Source organism: Drosophila arizonae, chromosome X, assembly GCF_054131065.1.
Source record: "Drosophila arizonae isolate 15081-1271.41 chromosome X, UAZ_ARI_1.0, whole genome shotgun sequence".
NCBI lineage: Eukaryota > Metazoa > Arthropoda > Insecta > Diptera > Drosophilidae > Drosophila > Drosophila arizonae.
Window position 1 is genome coordinate 5,261,869 of NC_142927.1, and position 20,766 is coordinate 5,282,634.

General features: G+C 38.3%; 5 protein-coding genes across 11 annotated transcripts; 3 read left to right on the forward strand and 2 right to left on the reverse strand.

Annotated features, from left to right (window-relative positions):
- The first annotated feature begins 28 nt into the window (after window positions 1-28).
- On the forward strand, window positions 29-1,510 carry LOC108618849 (ribokinase). 2 transcript variants are annotated; one of them, XM_089475365.1, is made up of 4 exons: window positions 29-186; window positions 268-392; window positions 453-998; window positions 1,066-1,510. In XM_089475365.1, exons 2-4 carry the CDS (start codon window positions 337-339, stop codon window positions 1,376-1,378), a joined length of 915 nt encoding a protein of 304 aa, XP_089331491.1. In that variant the 5' UTR covers window positions 29-186; window positions 268-336; the 3' UTR covers window positions 1,379-1,510. The 2 variants fall into 2 exon arrangements, with proteins under 2 accessions (XP_089331491.1, XP_017870530.1); XM_018015041.2 differs by having other exon boundaries at window positions 36-186; window positions 239-392.
- Window positions 1,511-1,649: 139 nt separating this feature from the next.
- Window positions 1,650-2,302, reverse strand: LOC108618863 (translation machinery-associated protein 7 homolog). Its single transcript, XM_018015057.2, has 2 exons — window positions 2,157-2,302; window positions 1,650-2,090 (listed from the first exon to the last, which is right to left on the reverse strand). The coding sequence occupies exon 2, from the start codon at window positions 2,085-2,087 to the stop codon at window positions 1,893-1,895; it is 195 nt and encodes a 64-aa protein (XP_017870546.1). The 5' UTR covers window positions 2,088-2,090; window positions 2,157-2,302; the 3' UTR covers window positions 1,650-1,892.
- A 176-nt stretch (window positions 2,303-2,478) lies between these two features.
- sesB (stress-sensitive B) lies at window positions 2,479-8,732 on the forward strand. Of its 2 annotated transcripts, none has more exons than XM_018015042.2 (4): window positions 2,479-2,639; window positions 7,561-7,861; window positions 7,951-8,078; window positions 8,152-8,732. In XM_018015042.2, the coding sequence occupies exons 2-4, from the start codon at window positions 7,565-7,567 to the stop codon at window positions 8,624-8,626; spliced, it is 900 nt and encodes a 299-aa protein (XP_017870531.1). In that variant the 5' UTR covers window positions 2,479-2,639; window positions 7,561-7,564; the 3' UTR covers window positions 8,627-8,732. The 2 variants fall into 2 exon arrangements, with proteins under 2 accessions (XP_017870531.1, XP_017870532.1); XM_018015043.2 differs by lacking the exon at window positions 2,479-2,639 and adding an exon at window positions 5,223-5,381.
- On the reverse strand, window positions 8,395-20,068 carry LOC108618859 (CKLF-like MARVEL transmembrane domain-containing protein 4). Of its 5 annotated transcripts, none has more exons than XM_089475369.1 (4): window positions 19,837-20,068; window positions 19,383-19,589; window positions 13,018-13,185; window positions 8,395-12,928 (listed from the first exon to the last, which is right to left on the reverse strand). In XM_089475369.1, exons 2-4 carry the CDS (start codon window positions 19,539-19,541, stop codon window positions 12,731-12,733), a joined length of 525 nt encoding a protein of 174 aa, XP_089331495.1. In that variant the 5' UTR covers window positions 19,542-19,589; window positions 19,837-20,068; the 3' UTR covers window positions 8,395-12,730. The 5 variants fall into 5 exon arrangements, with proteins under 5 accessions (XP_089331495.1, XP_089331496.1, XP_017870543.1 ...); XM_089475370.1 differs by having other exon boundaries at window positions 19,826-20,068; XM_018015054.2 differs by having other exon boundaries at window positions 19,901-20,066.
- On the forward strand, window positions 9,903-12,453 carry Ant2 (Adenine nucleotide translocase 2). Its single transcript, XM_018015040.2, has 3 exons — window positions 9,903-10,220; window positions 10,350-10,477; window positions 10,791-12,453. Exons 1-3 carry the CDS (start codon window positions 9,903-9,905, stop codon window positions 11,263-11,265), a joined length of 921 nt encoding a protein of 306 aa, XP_017870529.1. The 3' UTR covers window positions 11,266-12,453.
- Window positions 20,069-20,766: the final 698 nt, after the last annotated feature.

Consider the following 20,766-nt stretch of genomic DNA (forward strand, 5'->3'; position numbering starts at 1 on the left):
GTACCCTAATTAGTTCCACTGGCCAGTGTTGGTACATTATTTAATCATCAAAGTAACGTGCCAGATGTCGCTTTCTATTATCGATACTTATTTTTAACGATAGTTTGAATAGTGTGCGCTGCCACATTTGATTACTGTTCTAACGCTCAGTTCCTGCCGGCTTTTAGGAGGCGAAATAAACTTAACGTAAGTCATTTTGTAGACTTTTTCTAGTATAAACTGTCGGCTACACTTTCAGCTGTTTGCAATTATCAAAAACAAACAAAGCTCTTAAGATTAGCGAAAACACACTTACAAGCATATCAAATAAATTGACACGGAATACATCTAAGTAAAATGGAGGAATCGCTTGACGTGCTCGTTTTTGGCTCGGCCATTATAGATTTTATGTGGTAAATGCATATAAAACTGGGATGCAGACATATTTAATAGCAAACTCTTTACATTATCAGCTACGCACCCCGTTTGCCCAATCCTGGTGAGACTTTGCATGGTACTAAGTTTCAAACTGGATTCGGTGGCAAGGGCGCCAATCAATGCGTAGCTGCTACTCGCCTGGGCTCCAAGACAGCTTTAATTGCCAAACTGGGATGCGATAGCTTTGGCAACAACTATATATGTCACCTGCAGGCTGAGAAAATAAATGTGAAGCATGTCCAGCTACTGCCTGACTATACAACGGGTGTAGCTCAAATCGCAGTCGCCCATTCTGGCGAAAACAACATCATAATCGTCGTGGGAGCCAACAAGATGCTCGGCCCTAAGGATGTGGAAAATGCATCCTACTTGTTCGACAAGGCCAAGGTGTTGGTCTGTCAACTGGAGACACCCATTAATGGCACGTTGGAGGCATTGCGTCGATTCAAGGGAATATCCATTTTGAATGCTGCTCCAGCCATAGCAAACGCCCCTCTGGAGCTGATACAATTGTGCACCATTTTGTGTGTGAACGAAACCGAAGCTGGAATCCTGGTGGGCAGGCACATCTCATCCATTAAGTATGTACAAAATGCATAAATACATTTATAGATATTTATAAGCATTGAGAGATTATCTACATTACAGCGATGCATTCAATGCATTGGCGCAGCTCATTCACATGGGCGCCAACATTGTAATCATCACGCTTGGTAAAATAGGCGCCGTCTGTTCCTCGAGAGCAACTGTTTATAACTGTCAACTGGTATCAGCTCCAGTGGTGCCCCCGGAGTTGACGAAGGACACAACTGGCGCTGGAGATGCCTTCATTGGTGCCCTGGCTCACAGCTATGCACATTTTCCAGAAAAAGATCTGGCTGATCACATTGCTTATGCCAATTCAGTGGCATCTCAGTCAGTGCAGCGCCTTGGCACCCAGTCAAGCTTCCCATATGCCTAAGAAAGAGAGACAAGAAACTGTTGAAAAGCCATTAACCAAATAATTTACATATGTATGCATGTAAAAATAGTAATAATAAAACGAGGCCTTAGTCCAGCATACTTGTCACGACGCGAGTATGCACAAACGTAACATGCCATAGACATTTATTTATATACATAGATATGTACATATATGTATGTATATCTGCTAGACTTATGTATTCGATATCCAATAAATTTAAGACATTTCTTCCACCCTTGCTCTTCTCAAGATTGACGTACAAAAAAGGTGGCATTAACTGTATGTTTTTATTACAAGATTTAATGCGCTATTTGTGTTAAATCGTAAGTATAAAAAGTGATATTTTTTGTTTAAACGTTCAATTTTGGTCAACCTTCATTTGACAACAGAATTTTTCAGCAAACGCAATTCGCATCGTGTTAACGTGTATGTATATGTGTGTGTGTGTGTTGACAAACGAATTCCTTCAACAGAAGTGGTAGTAAATGTTTATGCGCTGCAATCATCCTCATCACTTCTTGCCCGACTTCTTAATGCCACCGCCCACAAGGGGTCCCTTCTTGGCTGCCTGCTGTTTGGCGGCATCGAGTGCCTTTTGTTGTTCCTTTTGCTTCTGCTTGAATGCCAAATCTTCTTCGTCGAGATCCTTGCCTTCCTTCTTGGGAGCCTTCAGTGGCTTCTTTTTACCGCCCTCACGACCACTCATCTTCTAGAATTTTATATACAAATTTAAATAAATCTTTTATATGAAGAGCTTAGCAAAATAGTCACGCACTCGCACGTTTTCCCAACTTTTCTATTTAGTGTTTAGCAATGACAGAAAACTATTGCTTGTCAAAAAAGCAAAAACGAATTCGGTTATCGATTGTTATTTTCTTTTCAACCCTTGTCACAAAGTGTTATTTTCAATTCGTATATATGCTGAACAAAATCATATTTATAACATAGGTATTTATAATAGGTATAAAAAATAGTTTTATTGCAATACCTTTAAAACTGACTATCTTTTAACCATTCTCAGTGGTCCACACAATGCCTGTGAAAAATATCGTACTGTCATCGATAGCTATCGGGTATTTCGATTTCTAATGCAGTTTAAGCTGCTCGATAGTTTACCACACTGCTCCGGTTTTGCGAACACTTCACGAATTGCGTTCGTTAAGTGAGCACGCGGCTAGTTTCAACGCCAAGTGGGAAATTCTATTCTGCAAAAGAAGTTTTTATTCTGTGGCTTTTGTAAGAAGTTTAATAACTGAAGGTATTGTGGTTTTCTTTTATACAACTCTTAATTCTATCTTACTGCGAGCTACTACAAAAATGAAAATCGGACAGTGCATTCATTTAAAATTTGCCATTGATTTTTTTCTTTACGTTCACCTTGCACTAGATTTAAGTTATGTAATGTGCTAAATTTTTTTTTATGTGTCGGTGATGGTTTATTTTTCCGGTGTATGAATCTAACTCTATATTGTCGCCAAACCAGTGCGGCGTTTTCAACAAAATGTATGACTTTATTTTTTATATATAAAAATGGCAAAAAGCGCTGCCTAAGTTGTGCTTACATAACCACAAAATAATTTGCAAGCGAAAGCAACATTAAATTGAAGGCTACAAAGTTTCGGCGTCTAATATAAGTCACAAGGTAAAACTGTCGTCCGTGTCTCTGTGTCCTCTTTTTCAATGCACCCACATACACACACCTGCAGTGTGTTAAGAACGCTCACGAGTTCTAACCTAAAAAATTTTTTTGCAAGAAAAAGTTGAAAGCAGAAAAAAACGGTGCCACACAAGCAAACTGTCGTGCACACGCACACACACTCACAGGAACACGCACACGTTTACAATTGAGCACAATTTTCAACAGCTGCTTTGTAATGAATCTAATTGAATATCCACTTTTTTTTACATGTAGATGTATCATATATACATGTGCAGAATTTTCACTATATTTTCTTTCGTATTAATTGTGTACAAATGCGGCACACACATACAGATGTAGTCGAGCATTCATATGAATTCCATGTGCTTATCGCGCTCTCTCCCTTACTCACACGCCATGCCATTTACACGCGCAAGACTCTCAGCGACTATAAATGCCCCTGTATATGTGTGTGCGCATATTTCAGTGTAGTTTTTTTTTTTTTTTTTTTTTTTTTTTTTTTTTTGCATTATTCTCTTGTCTTCAAATTTCTAAGAGCACATTTCTCCTACGTTGACCAATGACCGTTTTATTCTTGCTTTTTGATACTTTTACATTTTACCTGTTTGCTTACAATAGTTGGAACCGGTTATGAACAGAAGGAGATGCTGCTGATGTTGTTTATGACGTCAGCCGGGCAAACGCGTCATGTTAATGTGCCGCATGTGATTTTTGGTTGCCCTTTTGCTTGGCCTTTTTTAGCGCCATTTTGCATTCGGTATTTTCTAACCCGATGCCCGGCAACGATAACATAGCAAAACGTCCTGTCAAATGCTGTGAAACGTTTACGTAAACATCTTCAAATTTTGATTTCTCATATTCATCAATGTTCACGCAAGCGGATCAGCAGAATTGGCAAACGATACACAAATCGCCTCCCGCATTGATGCGTCAGCACTTGAAACTGTGGAAATTTTTACATTTTATAAATTGCTGATCACACAAAACTAATTGTTTATGCGACGCCCGACACTCAACGAAGAGAAATAGTCCCTATTTAAATGCCATGCACCGTTGTACTTAACCCATTTAACGGATTTAGCTGCACTTGAATCTATTTTTGTTTGCCTTTAAATAGCCGCAATTAGATTTTTAGTACGCATCCAACATCAACTTTACGTCTGCATCTTTGGCACGCTGCCACAATTCCCATGTCGCTCTCATTAATTGGTGCGTAAATTTTTTTTTATGTAATTTGTCAGCGATTAGAAGACCTTGAAAATGGCTGATTATATAAAATAGTTGTATGAGTAGCGGTATTTAATCTAATCGCAGTACGCACATTTATTTCACTTACGCTGCCTTCCGCCTCCGCATACAAAGAAATTGGCCTACGACTTCCCATTTAAGAGCTTCACGCGACGAAGAGAGCAGCGAGTGAGTGCAAAAGAGAGCGTTCAGCACATGCGTCAAAATTTCCATAAGTCAGTCACATGCTACACTACGCTGTTGTGATGCGGGCGTCAACACCATCGCCGCTGTTATGTTCGTCGACGCATTGCCAACCGAGTAAAAGTTTACATTTTTGGCAAGCATTCAGCTTTTTTTCTGTTGTGAAGGCAGTGCAAACCTCGAAAGGGGTAAATGAAAAACAATTACATTAATTTGTTTTATTCTATTTGTTATTTGTTTTTGGTCAATATTCATTGGTAATAGATTTAGATTATATCCAAGTTTGTCTTTTACTTCCTTTTCCTATCAAAGTCTCTGGCCTTTTTTACTCTCTCTCGCTCTTTCTCCTTTAGTATCTCCCTCTCTATATGTATGCGTGAACTGATTATCAGGTCTAGCTAACGTTGTTATGCAATGCTATTGGCATTGAATTCATTGCTATCGCTGTTCTGCTTCGCATACACAGACATTGATATGCATATAGATAAGATCTTCTCTCTTGCTTACTCTCTCTCGATCATTTAGCATTTGCTTTTGCGCACACGTGCAAGAGCTTTGTATGTGTGTCTAGTCTCTGTTGCCAACTGTCTCTCAAATGCCTACCGTTATACGACGCCGTTCTAACTCATTCTCTCCCTCACAACTGTTGCTCTGCGTCTGCGACGCTTAAGAGAGAGACAGAGAGCGTGAACTTGAATCTGTCAGTGTCGCTGCCTCTGTCTCTACTTCTGCCACAGCGAGCAGAGGCAGCAGCTGACCACTGCTAGGCAGCGCAGGCTAGCTCGTTGACTACACTGTTCCTATTATTCACAAGCAATCTAGTTGCCGTCCGGTGCAGACCTTTGATTTCGCAAGGAATAAAGATAAATTAATTTTTTTTCGGTGCTGTGATAAAAAAACAAACAAATTGTACGTATTACATATTAAATGCATTTGAAATGCATAAGCCTAAATAAAAATCAACTCGATCAAAGTCAATAACAATAATAACTGACGCATAAATAATTAGCAAGCATTGGTGAATTATTTTTTTTTTTGTTTTAGTTACTTGGCCTAAAGCAACTTAAAACTTTTTTTTTTACTGTTACATAAACGTGTACCAAGGCTTAAAGCAATTTAAAAATGTGCAATGATATTAGAACCAGCTTTATTGTGCTTACAATGAAAGATAAATTGTTTAAACAATATTCCAATTTTTTTTCTCGTGCTCGATTAAAACAGTTATGCAATCTCGTTGAAAAGGGGTGGCCGCAATATTTTTTGGCTCAAAAGCAAAGTTCAAAGCAATAAACAAGAAAACAGTTACACGTGCCACTTTGCCTAGTCTTTCTTCCGTTCTATAACTCCTGTTTTTCAGTAGAATTGCTTGTTGGCTAGTTGAGAATGAAACTGTTACATCACGGTCGCGCGTGCTCTTTGCGAAAGCTCTTTGAATCAGCACCCGCGCCTCTGGAGAGATTAGATAACAGGCCAACGCTTTTACAGTTGCTTGCTACTGCTCACAACACCCACCGCCGCCTACAGCAATACAATTCTCTAGTACGCGCACTATCTCTCTCGCTCTCCTTCTGTGACTCTCTTAAATGGCACTGGCCTACCCCTCGCGAAAAGTGATTACATAAAAGCGGGTTTTGTCAATGAAAAGTGGCCTAGACTGGGCGCCTGACCGCCTGCCGGTGGCTGCTAATTTAATTTTATGCCAACATTTCTCTAGCAACAAAAACAAATCAGAATGAACATTTTTTGGCTGCTGCTGCCTACACTTGAAATCTAAATTTAACAATACAAGAGCATGAAAAGAAAGCTTTTGTTCTCTCTCTCCTTTTCTCTGACACTGCTCAATGTCAGTAGCGAGAAGAGTATTGGCACACATGCATGGTAGATAGCCATCCCATTTGCACCAAGCGGAGTTGTTGGCATTGGCTTACTCTTAGCATTTCAAAAGAATTGACAGCGCCATCTACAGTGTTATACAAGCTGTTAAATTATGCAATGTGTGCAGACACACACACGCACACCCACTCTTACAATAACAAATGTGCAATAGTATATGTAAGTGCCACGTTTTGATGACTCTTAGAGAAAAAGTGTAAAATTTCTTTGACTGCAATTCGCTTACTCTTAATCAAGAGTAAGCGTTTATTGGTCTTTATTATTACCGGTTCAAACAGAACTCAGGCTGATGGGCAGCCAGTTTGACAATTGCATATACGAAAAGATACGCCACTTAAACACGTGGCTGTTGAGGCTTCCAATTGAAAAACTGATTCATAGGCAGAAATAAAAAACCTCCGCACCCATACAACGATAAACACAATTGTAAAGTCACTTGACAACCGCATAAAATCGAGCTGGAGTCAATCGCGCATTTGTATATGTTTTGTATATAATTAACACACACACAAACTAACACACATACATACATGTATATATACATTGAAAAAGCCGAATGCTTGGACAATATACCATAGAACACTTGTCTGTAATTTGCTGCTTGTTTTTTTTATGAAATAACATCTTCATTTTATTTTAAGCTGAATCATTTGTGCATGCCTAACCCATTTAATCTAGTTTTTAAGTATCTATTATTTATTTAACATCTCTCGCACCGCCTCGTATTTAAAAAAATCCGTGCTAAGCGCCCTTAACTGGCATGTAATCAATCTCTTAGTTGCTCAGTTACTTTGCAGTTTGCAAGGATTGATTGGGTAACGTATAGATTATAGATTACATGTTAAGTTGGGCGCTAAACGTTTTCGTTTCGTTAACGCTTTGTTTCCATTTATGCATGTTTTAAGCATCTTTTTATTGGTTGTGGTGGCTATCAAATTTGTTTGTAAATATTAAAATAGTGTAAAAAGTGAAATGTGCTGCATATAAAATAATCAAAACACAAAAAATCGCAAGTAAATAACAAAAATGCAATATTCATAATCATAATCATAATCATAATCATGAAACTAACCTCATAAATGACGACGGACAAAAATTCAAGAAGAATAAGAACAAACAATGCACGATGTTAATATGGATGAGAAGTTGGAGAACTATATGTAAATTTTTGGATACTTTGCATTGTTGTTTATAGCAAAATGGGCAAGGATTTTGATGCTATTGGATTCGTCAAGGACTTCGCTGCCGGAGGTATCTCCGCAGCTGTCTCAAAGACTGCCGTCGCACCCATCGAGCGTGTGAAACTGCTTCTGCAGGTTCAGCACATCTCGAAACAAATCTCCCCCGATCAGCAATACAAGGGTATGATTGATTGCTTTATCCGCATTCCAAAGGAACAAGGTTTTGCTTCATACTGGCGCGGTAACTTGGCCAACGTTATTAGATATTTCCCAACTCAGGCTCTGAACTTTGCCTTCAAGGACAAGTACAAGCAGGTAAGCAAACACAGTATATAAAATCCACATATGTGTTCCACTATAATTGTGTGTGTGTGTTTTTTTTTGTGTGTCCATCAATATCATAGGTCTTCTTGGGTGGTGTTGACAAGAACACCCAGTTCTGGCGTTACTTCTTGGGCAACTTGGCCTCTGGTGGTGCTGCTGGTGCTACCTCTTTGTGCTTTGTCTACCCATTGGACTTTGCGCGTACTCGGTAAGTGACGAGCATATCAATGCATACATATGTATATTTGGATATATCTATATTGAAACTTGTTCCGTTTTAGTTTGGCTGCTGATACTGGCAAGGGTGGCGCTCGTGAATTCACCGGTCTGGGCAACTGCTTGACCAAGATCTTCAAGAGTGACGGCATTGTTGGCTTGTATCGCGGCTTCGGTGTCTCTGTCCAGGGCATCATCATCTATCGTGCTGCATACTTTGGCTTCTACGATACCGCCCGCGGCATGTTGCCCGATCCTAAGAACACACCCATTTACATTAGCTGGGCCATCGCTCAGGTTGTTACAACTGTTGCTGGCATTGTGTCCTATCCATTCGATACTGTTCGTCGTCGCATGATGATGCAGTCTGGCCGCAAGTCCACCGAGATCATCTATAAGAACACACTGCACTGCTGGGCCACCATTGCCAAGCAGGAAGGTAGCGGTGCCTTCTTCAAGGGCGCCTTCTCCAACGTTCTCAGAGGCACTGGCGGTGCTTTCGTGCTTGTGTTGTACGATGAGATCAAGAAGTTCTTGTAAATTTAATTATTAAATTATTCAAAAACCAACAACAAAACAAAAACAAAAACAAACAACAACTACCACTACCAGCTAATTATATTATATAAAGATAAATTCAACAACAGCGCGAAACATCTGCAATAATCCAATATAATTATAAAATTATATTATATATAATAACTGGAATATAATTTAATTGCACTTGCATAAATAGCAAACATTTGATGGCCAGATAACAACAACAACAACAACAACTACCAGTAGAACAGTAAGAAAAGCAAAAGGAGTCGGAATCAGGATATTTGGAGCGGATTGGACAAGCCAAATCTCTTAGCCACAAACACAACACACAAGAGACAAACAACAATATCAGACGAACATTCTAGACATATATTTAAGTTATAAGCTAGTTGCATTCTTGTTAAGTTCGACAGGTGATTGTGGCAGAGCAGACAGGTGCGTCTGTATCTCTGTCTCTGTTCTCAACGAAACAGTCGCCCCCTCCCCCTTTTGCCGATCGAGAATGTTTGATCGTATATACATATACAGAGTGCGCAATATAAAAAGGAATTTTAAGAACCATTTCTTTAGCCTCTGCAGTAACAACAACAAACCAACAAAAAAATCAACCTACGGTTGGTTAAAAATATAAAAATTGATAAAAATAGTAGACCAAATGTGTTTTATTCGCATCGATTTCCCCCACTCATCACATACATTTAGCTGAAAGTGTGGCAACGGGAAACGGAATTAAAAATGTGTATGTATACAACGTGCGACCTCAATATTCCAGCAAATAGTCCGTTATAAATTATTCGCTTGTTGGGGAAACTTAAATGATTCCTTGAAGCAGGGAAATCGCCGAAAAAATACATTTTCGGCCATGCCTCGCCGCCGTGTTCGTTATTAATCCACGTAAATTCAGCAGAAACACCAATGGAACGGCAAACCGAATGAAAAACACTGCATTTGTCGAGTTATGTAGTTTTATTCAAAGGATCAAAGTAGGCTTTCTTTGACGTTAGCAAACATTCTCTCAGCCTCAGTAGCCTGGCAAGTTAATGTCGTGGGCTGTGTTTGATATACATTCAAATTTGGCCCATTTTGTACGGAGCTGGTTTTATTCTAGACCAAAATTATTTCGGAAAAAAATTTTTTCAAAAAAAAAAAAAAATTTATTAAAACTTTTAAATTTCTTCTTGGCCTCCAAAATCTTTTGAAAATTTAACAGAAATAGAACCGGACTCCGGCGTACCATCAAAAAGAAACCGCAGAAAAAACTAAATTCAACAAAATGGGTGATGAAGGCGGCGGCATGAAACCCGGAGGTGATTTAAAATCCTTCCTAATTGATTTTATGATGGGCGGCGTATCGGCGGCAATTGCAAAAACGGCGGTGGCTCCTATCGAGCGTGTCAAATTGATTCTCCAAGTGCAGGAGGTATCGAAACAAATTCAATCGGATAAGCGCTACAAGGGAATTGTGGATTGTTTCGTGCGCATTCCGCGTGAGCAGGGCTTCTCATCACTATGGCGCGGCAATTTGGCCAATGTGATACGATACTTTCCAACGCAAGCGCTCAACTTTGCCTTTAAGGATGTGTACAAGACGGTGAGTCGCCGAATAGTTGCAGCACTATTCAAATTTCAAATAGCATATATTTTATATTTATTTATTTGACAGATAAGATTTTCAACTTAAAAATGTTCAAAATTTGCATATTTTCTATTCATATTTTAGGTATTCTTGGGTGGTATTGATAAAAAGAAACAATTTTGGCGCCATTTCATGGGCAATTTGGCCTCTGGAGGTGCGGCCGGCGCCACTTCTCTTTGCTTTGTCTATCCATTGGATTTTGCACGTACGCGGTAAGTTGCAAAAGCCAGAACAAATAAAACAAATCGACGGCTGTCATTTATAGAGATGGTATAAACCACTAGCGTTGCCATTTAATACAATTCACTCGTAGCAATATAGTTAGCAAAGAAATTATGTTTCCGTTACATTTGAATTGTCCATTGCTACAATTCGTTTAGAACTAAATTTGACCGAAATACGCTTTTCATTTATAAAGTCAAAGTCGAATTATTTTTTCCGCGTTCCGCGTTGTAAACTTGCCACTTGACATAATTGATTTGTTACTAAATTTGCCCAACATACATTATTTATCGTCTCTTGCAGATTGGCTGCTGATGTTGGCAAGGGCGGCGAGCGCGAATTTAACGGTTTGATCGATTGTCTGCGAAAAGTAGTGAAAACGGATGGCTTAATTGGACTATATCGCGGCTTCATTGTATCTGTGCAGGGCATCGTTATCTATCGTGCCGCTTACTTTGGATTCTACGATACGTGTCGCGACCATCTTCCAAATCCAAAGAACACACCCTTCTACGTCAGTTGGGGCATTGCTCAGGTGGTCACCACAATTGCAGGCATTGCTTCCTATCCGTTCGATACAGTGCGTCGTCGCATGATGATGCAGTCGGGTCTCAAGAAATCGGAAATGATCTACAAAAATACTGCACATTGTTGGGTGGTGATTGCCAAACAGGAGGGCATCCCTGCCTTCTTCAAGGGCGCATTCTCAAATATCATTCGCGGCACTGGCGGCGCTCTCGTGCTGGCCATTTACGATGAGTTCAAGAAATATGTGTAGACTCACAGCGGACCCCTCGTCCCCTTCTTAGCCGTCTCCTACTCAACCCAGCCATACAAAATGAAAATCATCAGAGAGAATAAAAAAAAGACCCAAAAAGGAAACTGCACAAACTAAAATAAAATAAATAAAAAAAAAAAGAAAAAAAAAATAATAATAATTAAGAAATAACATCCACAACAGAAAAACAGGGAAAGCAAAATGCTAGCAGAAAATATAGATAGAAAAAGACAACTGAATCTAGTCGAACTTTCCTTGACAAACATTTATTTATTAATTTTTTTTTTTTTTTTGTATCTATTGGAAAATTAAAAAAAAACGAAAGGACCAAATTGGAAGTGCAATAACAACATTGCCAACATCAAAAAGCATATTAAAATTGATTTGGAAATTAAAAAAAAAAAGATGCATTTTGTTCAATTTTCTTCCTCGTTATTTCCGTTTGAGCTATGCACGACATTCACCGTTTAAAAATTATTCAAGTCGCCAAGCACCGGCGAATAAGTAGGTACATTTTATGCATAATAGACCGTATGCAGCAACAAAAGTCAAGTTAAATCCACAAGTTCGCGACGAATATATGTAGGTACACTTCCATGCATGCGAGATCGTATAAAATGCTATTAGTCAAGTTGTCGACCATCAATTCAGCAGCGGTAGCAGTCGAGTTGCAAACCATAGGCGACAGTGTAGGTACATTACAGCTGTGAACCATCGATGAAGAAGGTACACTGCTAAAAAGATCATAGGCATCAGCTACGATATTAAGCTCCACATTATAGCAGATATTTCAGCTAAGTTGCAAACCAGCATACATTGTACAGTCGAGATTGCAATTCAACAGATCAATAATCAAGTTAATAACCAGCAGTGAATTAAATAGCATTTATTTTACAGTTACAAAATACGAATAATTTATTGAACTTATTTGTTGTAGTTGTTTGTTGTTGCTGGTTGCCTTGTATGTGTTGATCTTAAACGTTAGCAGGCGTTTAAGTTAAATTAAGCATTAAACTAACATTAAAAACAAAAAAAAGTCGCGCGGGCTGAACTGAACATAAATTGAGCTGAGTCTGCACATGAACCAAACTGAGCTTGAACATGAACCGAGCTGAGCGAACTTGCGATTGAGCTTTCATTCGTTACTGCCGTTAGATTTTAATGAATAAAAAAAAAAAAAAAAGAAAATATAACAAAAAAAATAAAATAATAATAATAATAATAAAATATTATTTTAAAAACAACTCTCCACACAAATTGCACTTAAATCTTAAACTACACTAAGTTGGCTTTCGTGGTGGGTGCGCTGCTTGCTGTTTGCTTTGATTCTTTCTTTTTCGTTTTTCTCTTAATAATCTTTTTTTTGGGTGCGCATGACTAAAAAATTTGTTCCGCTTATCGGCTGTTGAATCTAAACAGAACAGAACAGAACAGATCGCTGCTCGGCTTTGATGCTGAAACTCTTTTAATGCGTGGCTCCCGATCTGTGCGCCAGGAATAGGAAATAGGTGCCCGCCGCATAGGCCAGGAAATTGAATAGGCCAAAAACGCCGCCCGCTACATTTGCATTGCGTCCGCTAACATCTGATTCGGCCCATCTGGCCAGCTGTACAATAAATCCAATAAAGTAGAGCAGTGTCAGCACAGCAGTTGTCAGTAGTTCCTGCAGGGAGAAAACAGTGTAGGAGAGAAAGAGAGAGATAGAGACGAGTAAGTGACAGGAGCTCAAGTGTGACCAGCTGTGTGACTTACTGAAAATATCCAATTAACGGCCACGTTGAGCGCCTCGCGTATGCCCAGGAAATATGCGGCAATCAGCAAGAAGGTAATTATGAAAGAGATGACAACGGCGAATAGGAAGAAGCTCGTTGCTGCCGCCTGTGCGGGCGAGACGCATGCCATGCAAATGATGCCCAATATCTGCAATGAAAAAGTAAAAATTCCGACCATTCATAAATATAACACACAAGCAAAAGTTCCTCAATTGACATTTAATGGATTTTTTTGTTTTGTTTGTTTTTTTTTTTTTTTTTTTTTTTTTTTTTGGGTGACATGATGTCACCTTAAGCAATTGAGCAATAGCAACCAGTTAATTGTCATACATAAATACTAAATAACTAAATCGAGCTGAGCTGAGAACCTGTCAAGTAAGCAACGTTTCAACCGACCGCGCAATACTCTAAGCACGGAAGCGAGCTCGTTTCACATATTAATTTCTATACTTTAAACATGGTAATGCATAGTCGATCCGCTCAGATACATACATACATTTACATATGCACATATTCTGCTATAAGTCTGGTTGAACATACAGTGAAACGAGCCAATATACTCTCATAAGCCAGTTCGTGAACTGAGTATAAATATGGTAGCGCTGCACTTTGACGCCCAGTTTCGTCTGACTGTGTGCGTATGTGTGTGTGTGTGTTTGTGTTTGTGTGGGCGCCGACACAGATTTCGATGACATGCCCATTTAGGTTTCTGATTTGTTGTAGTATTTTTGCTTGCAATTAAATAGCAATAAGCATTAGGCGGCAGTCGCGCAAGCACAGGTGTGCGCACGCAGCTTTCTGTGTTGTTGTTGTTGTTGTTATTGCGCTGGCTAAAACAAAAGGTAGACGAAAAGTGAAAGCTGAAAGTTGCAGACATTGCCAAAGCCAAAGGCGACCTGTTGCTAATAACAACAACAGCCACAGCGACTGAAGTCAACTGGTTCTTGTTTATGTTATTGTTTGTCTTTCGTTTGTGTTTTGTTTTTCTTATGCGCCGCTACACACACACACACACGCGCGCGCACTCATACCCACGCATAATATCTGTGAACGTGAAGTAAAAGCGCCGCCTGTCGCCCAAAAGTTGATTGAACTGCAATGTGCCTTGCAGCTTGCACTTGACCACAGACATTTGGCTTTATTTCTTCTTATTTTTGTTAGTGTATGCTGGCAACTCTGATTGGCAAAAGTCAGATAGAAATATTTGCGTCATCACGTTTCAGAAATAAAAATAAATCTCGTATATGTGGGCAATTATGTATTTTCTAAAATATAAATACATATATGACAGTTCGCACTATACATATACATATGTATGCACATACATTTATACATACATTTAGCAATGGAAATGTATTTATGTTAGACAACTTAATGCTTCATAGCCCAGACACTGGCCCAAATTCAGAATTAGATTGAGAATCATATTCAGTTTTGATACGTTTGCTCGGTAAATAATCAAATGCTTTATTTGCCCTGTGAAGCATGAAAATCGCTTGATCGATGGCGCATGACAGCAAAAGCTGTGTAACTATGTACATATATCGTCATTTGTATATATGTATGTATATGTATATGCGTACATACATGTATGAATACCGATAACTATGTATGCATATATAAATGCTCATATTTCAGTAAAAAGGATGCGCTATGGCGGTTTTTGACTTTTGCCGCTCTATAGTCACACGCACACATACACACCCCTTTGCTTAGACGATACACAAGATAACGGTTACAGTCGCCGCATTTGTTGCGCACACTCAGCGCGCTTCTAATGCAAGTTTATGACGTCAGCAAATAACATGTAAACAAAACAAGCCAAGCCAAAATGTGTGCCTGGGTTAAAAAAAAAAAAAAAAAAAAAAAAAAACAAATAAAAGCGAAAACGTAATTTACGTTTATGACAGCGTCAATTCGTACTTTAAGATGAGCTCATGAGTGCGCGTTGGCACTTAGTCAACATTCTGAACATAACCTATAAATTACATATTTTGCATATTTTTATTTTATTCTTCATAAATTGGAATCGAAACAAGAAATTCCTAGAGCAACACAGAATGTGTGTGTGTGTATGTGTGTGTGTCATAGTTGGGGGCCATTAATAATGTGAACAATGTAAGTGGCTGGCGAAACTAGCGCTGCTTTGCATATACGGGTGTATATGGCCGATCTTACGTAATGCCTATATCAAAATATTTTTGGAAAATAGTCAAAAAAAAAATATATATATATATCGTGGGCAAAATATTTCGGTTCTTATCGTGCCCAGCCGCAATTTGCATATATGTAGATTTAAATCACACGCATACATATGAATATGTATGTTTGTATGTGTGTAACGACTCTGGCACGACATAAATATCAATGTTTGTGTGAGTGTGCAAGTGTTTACAACAACAACAGGTTTGTCAACACGCTGCACAAATGTTTGACCAACATTATTAATAAAGAACAACAACAAAAACTACAACAACAAACTAGCCAGAGTTTCCGTTAGCTTTTGGCTGACTGGAACTGGAACTGGAACCGACCGATGTCGCACAATCTTATCGCCCTTATAGTCATAGTCCGTTGATATCGGCGGCCGGCTGGTGTGCTGGCCTATCACTTTGTTTATTGTTGTTTGATGGTCGATAAGATGAACAGAAATAGAATTTCAACTGAGGCAACTAAGGCAGCTAAGGCAACTTAAGCGTCAAGTGAGCCACACTGATCGCATGAGTAATAAAACCAATACAGGACGAACACTTGGTCAACACCTGGTGGCCTAAGACAGCGAGAGAGTGAGGGAGGGCGAAGAAGAGAGAGGGAGAGAGCTGAATAGAGAGATAGTGGTAGTTTGGTGGATTTCATTGTTATCTTCCAGTTAGCGTTTTGTTCGCTTTAACAATGCCCATTATCGCCCTGTTATCGCTGCGCGTATGAATAATGCGCCCAATGAGTCACATGAAACAGGGCTATTCAGGATTATTGACCAATCACTAATCTATTTATCGATTCAAGCTTATGCATATATATTAGAACTCAATCAGTTATCATAACATAATAAAGCTATTATCCAATGCTGGCATTTAATAGTTAGGCAAATATTTGCGGATAGTTCCGAACAACCTGATTTTGATTTGTGCATTTGTGAACGGAATATGTTCAGTTCCAATGCGTAACTAGTTCCCTTTGAAATATGAAGTGCAACAGAAGCTCATATAGGTAGCTCAATTTGTTTTGCTAGAGATTTATGAGAGAAGATGTTAAACAGCTTTTCTATAGATGTTTATACAAACCTATGTAAACCTTAAAAAAGTAAAGAACTTATAAAATTAGCAACACTTTTCAAGCTATGCCTTGCATATCATTTATCATAATTGAATAAGCCTAAAATTAAATGAATTGACTATTGTATAATCGATATATGCATAATTTATATATCAGTTTTAGCCACTCTACTTATTTGTATAGGCCATGTGTGCTTAAGCAGCTCCATCACATTATCGAAGCGAAACGAAATGAAACGAAAAAGTAGCAATTGTAGATAAGATTGGAATGAAAAGTGCATTTATTGCCTTATTAGGCTCTATAATCAAAACAACAACAGCAGAGCAATTTTCAGTTAAAGGAATCGAAAATTAGGCGCAATTTACGATTGGCTAACATGAGAATCGCATAGAGCGCTGCAGCAATTAGCTAGTGAATATTTTATACCCAATTGGCGAATGGGTAGGAGCAGGGTCAAGGTGGGCTAAACGTAAAGCTCTTAATGTGATTTGGAAAATGATATAATTGTCTCGGATTTGTGGGTCTCTCGAAATGTAGCGCCCTATTGATTTTGTTCGCCACAATTTGTGGCTAATAATTGGAAAAGTGTGCATTATTAATGCGCATGTGTCCTTGTTAACGGTAACATACACGTGTTATAGCCAGTACGTATGCGTGTGTGTGTGTGTGTGTGTATTAGCAGTGGCACTGAAGCTTGCTGAAAAAAAAAAAAAAAAAAAAAAAATACAAAAACAATCGCTGTCTGATCTAGCTTTCACCGCGTTTTTTTCTAACTTGCAGCAAAAAATGCGGTGTTTGTGGCTGAGTGTGTATGTGTGTGTGTCACACATTATTGTTGTTGCTGTACTTGTTGTGGTCGCGTGTTGGCGGCCACCTGTGGGCGGGCGGCCGCATATGCACAGTAAAATATAATACTAAGAAATATGACTTGTCATTTGATATTTTTGTCCGATTTTTTTTTTTTATTGTAAATTTACGTTGAATTTCCAGACATTCTTGCAATTTAATTTAAATGAAATTCAATTCATTTCATTCCTTCAACTTCCTTTCTGTTCCTCCGATTTGATCCTCTGCCTTAGCTTAGTGACAAGGTCGGCGGCTGTTAAACGAGCAGTTGCTGGTTCGATGCTCAGCTCGGATTAATTAAAATTTTTTTTAACTTGATTTAATAATTTTTTTAAAACTTGATTTAATATTGTTTATTTTATTTTTTTATTTCTTAGTTTCTTAAATTTTATGATCAAGAAAAAAACGTCATCTGCAATTTTTTTCGAGCATTTAAACACATAGTATGTGGAGGGTGCCCATAGTAGTAATAGATATACATATATGTATACTTTGCATACATAATATATATGTATGTATGTAGCTGCAGTTAATTTAGTTCATGTTTTCATTGCGGTTCTTGTGGGTTGGCGGCATTCGCATGGCTAACTGGTGACGGCTTCCCACGCGCCCGCAATTGGGCTTACATATAACCATATATACATATATATGTAAATATTTATATATAAGACATGTATATACATATGCACACACATATGTATATATATATATATACCATATATGTACAAACTCTTTATAAAATAGCTGTGAAATCGTACAGCTGTACAATTTTAACTACTTTTTGATACTTTTTTGTTAGAAAATTTACTTTTATAAATTACATTCTCGATTTAAAAGTCATTAACAGATATGTATATACACACACATATGTATATGTATATAGAATTGGAATCAAGTTATTTCGACCACATGCCTTGCTCACATGGTGCCCTTTTAACATGGTTATCTTATCCGTCTAATGAGATCCTGACACACACATACATTCAAACTACAGATAGTTAATGACATATATAGAAAATCTAGCATGACGGCAAAATACCCTGTTTTCTTTGCACTTGCCTCTATTATATGTAAATATTTATCGACTGAAACAAAATCATTTCTTATACATATATGATTAACTAAATATATAACAGTAACATTTATTTCAGATGCAGTCTTACGTTTGTATCTATCTGTCTATCTATCTGCCTATCCTTCTATAACTATATAATTCCATCGATTCTAGCAACTAATTTTGTCATGAAATTGAATGTCTGTTTATTAACATTAATATCATTTTATAATATATGAATCTTGAGAGACTTGTCTAATAATTTAATCGAGAAGCGAATAACCAAACGTATATCTATCCATCTCAGTCATTTGATGATTTGTATTGCTTTTTCTCGTAAAGAAATCATTAAAATGAGATTCTTCAACGATATTTCTTTCATGTATAATTATTTTATCTAACTCATTCTAATAGAATACCCTCAATGTTGAAGCGTTTCTAATTTATACAGGGTATTTACTTGGGGCAAAGATGGCGGCCAGCTGGCGTGAAATGTGCATTAATTGACAGAAGGCATTGAGAAATCTATAGATAAAAGTTCAATTTACACAGATAAGCTCTGTAGGTGGCAAGCGCCGAGGAGGCGGCCGGGCGGACGATCGTAGAGGTGGACGGGCAATGCGGCGTATACGCAACGCCGTATCATGTTCGCTGTTTCCATGTGCTGCGGCTACTTTCATAGTGTGTGTCGGGCTCATCAATTGCAAAGAGAGTATATTCGTTGTAGATATAATAGTCATTCGGCGGATCGCTCGAGGGTGTGGCAAAGTCAGAGGGAATTACTTTCACTAAGGGAATTACGGAGTTAAATCCACATTATGCAATAGACGTGAGTGAAAATTACTTTGCCTTAAATCTCTATAGAAAGTAAAACTGTTAATCTAATAATTTATTGATATATTGTAAAAATCGATTGTGAACTATCGTTAAAAAGTATTAGGCAGTCTGTTATGCCCAGCTGCAGATGCAAGCTGTTCTAATTAGCTATTTGGGCCAGTTGAAGGGGGAAGGTCTGATGGGTGGGCAGGCAGGGGGAAGGGAACTGTCACCGAGCTTAAGTGTTATTTGGTGTACTATATAGGCATGCACATATATGTACATATACATATGTATGTATGTAAGTAGGCACTTAGACACATATGTACATACATATGTATCAATGTACTTACCAATTGGACAATCTTGATGAGGCCCGGCGCAGTTTTAAAATAATCGAGATTCAAGCGAATGGCGCTCCAGAAGTTGCCATTGTCACCGGCTGAGGGATTGCCGCCAGGTGGGCCAGTTGTTGTTGTTGTGCGCTCGACGGTGACGACGGTCTCGACCATTTTGTTGTTGTTGTTAACAATATAACTTGAACTTTAATAACTAGAAAACTATTTCAAAAAAATATATATGTATAGATAGTATATATTCGGAATTCAATTTATATATAGAGACACACAATGTATATATGTAAACAGCACTCGTATAGATCTCACAAGCGATCTTGTCTTTAGAATTGTCACAAAAAAACAAGACAAAAAATATGCATAGATTTACGCTATATGCTATAGATACATGTGCACATATACATAAATATATGTATATATTTAAATAGGATTATATATACTATATTTATACTATATACAAGAGCTGCGCGCGTTTTATACCAGCTAGTTAACAAATCGTATTTATATATAAATACTTTTATTTTTGATTTATGAATGACTGCCAAGCGATGCGATTGCTGTGTCCACGGCTAACGAGACGCGTCTAACGACTGACGGCCACAACTGACACTGACTCTGACTCTGACTCTGATTACTGCGGTCGCTGTCGCAGTCTCTGCCTGCCGCTGCTGTATAACGGTTAACTGCACAATAATTGCTGCTTGTGTTTCATTTTGTCGTTTTCTAGCACTAAATACCAAAACAAATGCTTAAATCGCTCGCTACTTCATGCTCTCTCTCTCTCTCTGTCTCTCGCTCTCTCTTTGCGCTCTGCCGATCGGCTGGACAGCCCTTTGCTGGCATACATTGCTTTTGAGTGTATGTGTGTTAACCCACTGCACCCCACACACAAAGCGAATCAGGTTTTCTGATGCCGACAAAAGCCGAATGTTACACGAACCTGAGTAATCGGCAACATTGTTAAAAATCACTTGGCTACACTGTGCGGACTACGCACACATACCAACGTGTACCCACACACAGGCACACACTCATGGTACGCAAACTCTATGTCAAAAAGATTGCAATAAGTAATGTGTTAGCCTTTTGCTGACGTCACAAGGTAAGTATTTTGTATTTCAACACATGGACATCATCATCGCATAGTTTTTATATACATATGTATGAACGTAATCGGAAGTGCCTCAAATACAAAAATGAAACATGAAGTCATAGAATTGAAATGTTTCCATATTACATTCGCGCTTTTTACTAAAGTATGTATAGTCGAAAGTCTACCGTCTTTGTTGTACTATTTAATATCGTTATCGCAAAGCTAATTTAAATATTGAAAATATGACATAAAATCTTATACCTATTAATGGCGCAATTCATTTGAATA

Coding starts and splice junctions, on each gene's coding strand:
- LOC108618849 (XM_089475365.1), top strand. CDS start 337: ATGGAGGAATCGCTTGACGTGCTCGTTTTTGGCTCGGCCATTATAGAT. Junction 393..452: donor GCCATTATAGATTTTATGTG/GTAAATGCATAT, acceptor TTACATTATCAG/CTACGCACCCCGTTTGCCCA. Junction 999..1,065: donor AGGCACATCTCATCCATTAA/GTATGTACAAAA, acceptor TCTACATTACAG/CGATGCATTCAATGCATTGG.
- LOC108618863 (XM_018015057.2), bottom strand. CDS start 2,087: ATGAGTGGTCGTGAGGGCGGTAAAAAGAAGCCACTGAAGGCTCCCAAG.
- Ant2 (XM_018015040.2), top strand. CDS start 9,903: ATGGGTGATGAAGGCGGCGGCATGAAACCCGGAGGTGATTTAAAATCC. Junction 10,221..10,349: donor TTAAGGATGTGTACAAGACG/GTGAGTCGCCGA, acceptor TTCATATTTTAG/GTATTCTTGGGTGGTATTGA. Junction 10,478..10,790: donor TTGGATTTTGCACGTACGCG/GTAAGTTGCAAA, acceptor CGTCTCTTGCAG/ATTGGCTGCTGATGTTGGCA.
- sesB (XM_018015042.2), top strand. CDS start 7,565: ATGGGCAAGGATTTTGATGCTATTGGATTCGTCAAGGACTTCGCTGCC. Junction 7,862..7,950: donor TCAAGGACAAGTACAAGCAG/GTAAGCAAACAC, acceptor TCAATATCATAG/GTCTTCTTGGGTGGTGTTGA. Junction 8,079..8,151: donor TTGGACTTTGCGCGTACTCG/GTAAGTGACGAG, acceptor GTTCCGTTTTAG/TTTGGCTGCTGATACTGGCA.
- LOC108618859 (XM_089475369.1), bottom strand. CDS start 19,541: ATGGTCGAGACCGTCGTCACCGTCGAGCGCACAACAACAACAACTGGC. Junction 13,186..19,382: donor TCATCAAGATTGTCCAATTG/GTAAGTACATTG, acceptor TTTTCATTGCAG/ATATTGGGCATCATTTGCAT. Junction 12,929..13,017: donor CCGTTAATTGGATATTTTCA/GTAAGTCACACA, acceptor TTCTCCCTGCAG/GAACTACTGACAACTGCTGT.